The 5,369-nt window shown below is 44.7% G+C and overlaps 2 protein-coding genes across 2 annotated transcripts in view; both read right to left on the bottom strand.

Annotated features, from left to right (window-relative positions):
* Positions 1-4,339, bottom strand: part of SARC_01301 (hypothetical protein) — a gene marked incomplete at both ends in the record, with an annotated part of 9,222 nt that extends 4,883 nt beyond the window's left edge. The window contains 6 exons of the mRNA XM_014304955.1: positions 294-454; positions 949-1,034; positions 1,880-2,008; positions 2,288-2,440; positions 3,063-3,213; positions 3,998-4,339. Of these exons, the coding sequence (XP_014160430.1) occupies positions 294-454; positions 949-1,034; positions 1,880-2,008; positions 2,288-2,440; positions 3,063-3,213; positions 3,998-4,339 (1,022 nt within the window). The remainder of the gene's footprint in view (positions 1-293; positions 455-948; positions 1,035-1,879; positions 2,009-2,287; positions 2,441-3,062; positions 3,214-3,997) is intronic.
* A 306-nt stretch (positions 4,340-4,645) lies between these two features.
* SARC_01300 (hypothetical protein) overlaps positions 4,646-5,369 on the bottom strand; it is a gene marked incomplete at its 3' end in the record, with an annotated part of 2,602 nt that continues 1,878 nt past the window's right edge. Inside the window, exon 3 of the mRNA XM_014304954.1 lies at positions 4,646-4,952. Coding sequence (XP_014160429.1) covers positions 4,646-4,952 — 307 coding nt within the window. The remainder of the gene's footprint in view (positions 4,953-5,369) is intronic.

Raw genomic sequence — 5,369 nt, 5'->3', positions numbered from 1 at the left:
TTATACACACACACACACACACACACACACACACACACACACACATATATATATATATATATATATATATATATATACATATATATAGACATTTATGCCTAAGTTATGCACAAACATGTACATGTATATAGACATATAAACAAAAAGTATGCACACACATGTACATGTATGTATATATGACATTTGTAAACATAAATTATGCACACACATGTCCATGTATATAGAAATATTTTAAAAAAGTATGCACACAGATGTACATGTATACAGACATACACCCATGAACTTATACCCACCTGCCCGTGGTTGGGTAGACTGCTTCGCTGTGGACCATGAGCATGCGCACAATGGTTTCTATGATCAGAACGTTAATGCGGAACAGCGTTGCGCTGATACCACTCTGCTGCAAGCGATCACGAGATGTGCCATTGGCTGCCCCCTTACCATGGTCACGCGACTGTGCGTGGGAGAACAACGTGCAGAGAGTGAGTGTACGACAGTGTTGTGAATTGCATACACAGTACTCTCGTGGTGGCTGTATCAATATGCATGGGTTGAGTCATTGCCAGTTCCGTTGCCATAGTTACGTGATTATTTGAGTGGTAATAACGTGAAGGTTGGATCTGATAGCGTTGGTTGTTGGGATGCATGGAGTCTCATTGCATCCATATAGAGATATATGAAAATAACATTTATATACCAAATGTACGTGAATGGTTGCTCAGCCTTGGCTATATGCTTGACACCATAGATGTAATAGCACATATGTCTCCCTCACACATACTCACACACTCACATACCCACATACATACTCACATACTCACATACTCACACACTCACATACATACTCACATACTCGCCCTATGTGATACACAGCCACCTAATGCCCTGGACACGCGCCAATAAAAACGCACAAATGAAAACGTACACTCAGCAAGCATGGCACTTTACCTGATTGTTAGGATGTGTGTTGTTTGCGCATGTCTGTGGGCCATTCGCTTGTGCGGTGGGCGGAGTGTCAAATGGGAACGACAGCGCTGTGGGAGGCAACAGCGGGAATGGGTATTAGAAAAAAGAGATAAAAATATGTATGCAAAAGTGCATGAAGTACCTGAGGTCGACACATCAAATATGTATATATGCATATGTGTATGTATGTATATGCATCTGTGTATGTATATGTGTATGTGCATGTGTATGTGCATATATGCATGGTCGAAATACTCCTATTACATAGTGTAATATATACGCAAATACATCCCAGATGACAGCAATACACACATTCATGCATCTATATACATCTATACACGTGTTTGCGCATACTCTTTGGGATGTCTGTCTACCTACATAGACTACCTAGCATGCGCACGACCACAACAATCAACCCAACGAACGCCTGCACGGGGCCAATGTCCTGTTTTAATCCCACATACCCAGGATAGCCACCAGCACCACCGCAACAACAGCTTCACAGCAGGCGATACAACACACACACACTCCATCCTCACAGCCCACACACACCACGTTGGGTCCCTACTTCACTGAGTCCATATTAAAAAAGGTAGTGCGTTTATCAGCGCATTGCCATCACGTGGCAGAAGTTAAGTTTTTTTGACTTCTTTATGTCTAAAATTGCGAGAAACGAACTCGTTGATACAACGCACACAAAGACAGAGGATAACAAGCACATACACACACTAATAGGGATAGGCACGCATTTAAAAACAAACAACAACACATAAACAACACGTCATCATCGTTCACCGCACAGTACAGAAGGATCAACACGTCATCAGGCCTCAAAACAACAACACGTCATCATCTCCCATCCAATGCACAAGAAAAGAAGCAACAACACGTCATCATCTGTTCGTCTCTATACCTGGGGCAGCCACCAATGTCTTGTAGACGACGAAGCAGCAGCTTTCCAGCAACCGATACAACGCATGTTTCATTCGCGTGCTGAGTTGTTTGCCGCCTCTCACAGAAGTTCCGGCCGAAGGCGATGCGCCTGTGACAATGTGACAGATGTGAGTCACCACAGCACCCGCACAGACACTCGCTAGGTCTAATAGTCAACACACGCCAAGCCATGTGGAGCATATCAACCCACTCGAACCCAACCCACCCCACCCCACCCAAACCCAACGCAACGCAACGCAACCCAATCCAACGCAACGCAACGCAACCCACCGCACCGACCCCAGCCCAGCCCAGCCCCAACCCCAAGCAATTGAGTCGTATCAAACACATAAACAAATCAATAGCTATGTATAAGCCATAGTGATACCTTTGTGTGCTGCTCTGCCGCGTCCTATAGTGCTGAGTGTTGGGGCTATTGAGACTTTGGTAGGAACTGTGCCGCTTGAAGCGGGTGCACTTGCGGTTGGCAGACTCACAGTGGTACTACTGTAGTCGTACGTCTCTAGCAGACACAATATACCTGCGACAAGGGTTCAGGGTTTAGAGTTTAGAGTTTAGGGTAGCAGGGTTTGAGATTGGTACGTGAATTCGATTTAGCAGTCAGACTTTGATGTAGTTTGTGTGCCCATGTGAGACACAATATAAACGGGTTGAGGATTTAGGGTTTAGGGTTAAGGCCCTTATGGGTGGTGGTGGGACGTCCAATACCTTCATGCAGATGGACCAGCTTCTATTGCAGTCTATATACGTTTAATAGACAGAATTGCAACGGTATGCACAAACAACTCATATATGTATGCACATATATCTAAGCTCAGGAAGTCTGAATCTGTAGCGAAGGCTGCTACGGTTAAATGGACCGGATGCCGTATGAGATGATGTGGGCGTTGATATATATAAAAATAATATATAATTATACACACACACACACACACCGTTTTCTCTAATATATATATATATATAGATAGATGGATGGATCAACAGATACAATAGATACAAAGATAAACACACATACATTCAAGTATACCTACCTACATAACACTTACATACATACATACAAACATAGATACATGTATATATGACTCACACAAATTCATGCAAACATACAAAATACGTCCACGCAAGGCATACATCCGAACTACCTGCAAAGAAGTCGGCGTGGTACGAGTTAAGATACTTCTGAGTGTTGAATGACTCCTGCGTGTCTGCACCAGCCTCGCCTTCAGCACAGACACTATCACCGCACTGGCCAACCAGACTGCCATCTGCTGCGAACAAAGTGGTCCCCTCAATCTGCACAAACAACACGAGCGCAGTTGGGTAGGAGTACGTATGTGGGTGTAAACGATCGCAACAAGTGGTGATGGTCGAGTGGCACTCTCAGCCTACAGGCACAACAACAACGGGGGGTAGTGGCTATTGGTAGTATTGGGATACAGCCACAACAACAATAACGGGGGTTAGTTGCTATTGGTAGTATTGGAATACAGCCACAACAACACCAACGGGGGTTGGTTGCTATTGGTAGTATTGGAAATCAGACACAGCAACACCAACGGGGGTTAGTTGCTATTGGTAGTATTATGATACAGCCACAACAACAACAACGGGGTTAGTTGCTATTGGTAGTATTGTAATACAGACACAACAACACCAACGGCGGGTAGTTGCTATTGGTAGTATTGTAATACAGACACAACAACACCAACTGGGGGTAGTTGCTATTGGTAGTATTGAAATACAGACACAACAATAACAACGGGGGGTAGTTGCTAATGGTAGTATTGCAATACAGCCACAACAACAACAACGGTGTGTAGTTAGTTTAGTTGCTATTGGGAGTACTGGAATGTACCCGCGGTACTCACACGAGAAGTGTAGTAGTTTTGTTATAGCGGACAATGCAATATGCGCGTAAACGCATTCAGTCCTCAACGCTCTATATCATCCGTAACCCTCACAACAGAGGTTGCATTGATGGTTGATGGTTGCTGTGTTTAGGTTATATTCTCACATCTGTATTAGTAACAGGCACACAGCAACGTATGCCGTTTATTCTATTTTAAGCACTGCATACCTGCATGTAGTTCTCCTCAACACCACGTCCACCCACACCACAGTCCACCATATCCACGCCCGCACCATCAGCAGCCGCATTTGCGACACGCTTTTGCGACGCATTTGTGACATTGCCAGGCATCGTGGTCGCGTCGCCAATCCGGCGTCGCAAAACATCCAGCATGCCACATAGGGGCTCCATATAACTTCGTGACTGGGAGTTTGGTAGGTGCTGGGAATGGGGAGTTTGCGACGGTGTCGCAAATGATGTGTCGCTGAATGGAGTGGCGCGCGGGGCGGGTGTGGGGGTGGCCTCCATTCGGGCTGTCAATACAGCGGGAGACGTGACGAAATGTGTCATATGTGAGATGCTATCTATAGACGGAGTGAATTCTATTTTTAAACTGGTAGGTGGGACGCTATTGATAGGTGGCGGGCTATTTATAGATTGCCAGGCAAAAATATTACTCGACTGTTGGACGGGAAGCTAGTTATACGTTACAAGCTACAATATAGTAACATACACAACAACCTATGACAGCCATTATATGCAAGCGTAGTCATATATAATATAGATTAACATAAAGTTGTATATATATCAAATTATCTAACACTATAGCAACATACACATCAACCTATGACAACCATTGCATATACGACCATACATCTATCGTCGCTCATATCCGCACAAGTCACTCGTATCAAACTCACCTGGAGAGCAATCCCCAGCACCCGGCTGGGCAGAGGTAGAAACAGCCCCTATGAGCACAAGCGCACTCTCTATGGCGGCTAAGGCTGGCCCATGAGTCACCCAGGAGGTCAGTACTACGTGCACTGTGCGTGACAGCAGTGCATACAAAGACTCATGGTACGCCTCTGCCGCCAAGTGCGCCAGTTCTGTTATCTCACTACACGCCACGTCAAGACCCTGTGGTCTGTCGGGGGGGGCGTGTGTGTGGAGGGTTAAGGGGTGGCTGTGAGTAGGGATGGGGTCAATGGGTATAGGGGGTGGGGGAGTGTATGTATATTAGTGAGTATTGGGGTGCGTATGTTTATTATTGAGTTTAAGGGGCGTGTATGACTATTATTGAGTTTAGGTGGTGTGTATGTTTAGTAGTGAGTATAGGGGGTGTGTATGTATACTAGTGAGTATTAGGGTGCGTATGTTTATTATTCAGTTTAGGGCGTGTGTATGTTTGTTTTTGAGATTAGGGAGTGTGTATGTTTATTATTGAGTTTAGGGAGTGTGTATGTTTACTATTGAGTTTAGGGAGTGTGTATGTCTATTATTGAGTAGTAGGGGTGTGTATGTCTATTATTGTAGGTAGTAGGGGTGTGTATGTATACTAGTGAGTATTGGGTGTGTAAGTTATTATTGAGTTTAGGGAGTG

The sequence above is a fragment of the Sphaeroforma arctica genome (genome assembly GCF_001186125.1).
Source record: "Sphaeroforma arctica JP610 unplaced genomic scaffold supercont1.51, whole genome shotgun sequence".
In the NCBI taxonomy this organism is placed as follows: Eukaryota; class Ichthyosporea; order Ichthyophonida; genus Sphaeroforma; species Sphaeroforma arctica.
Note: the sequence above shows the minus strand (reverse complement) of the source record. Positions and strands in the feature narration are given on the sequence as shown.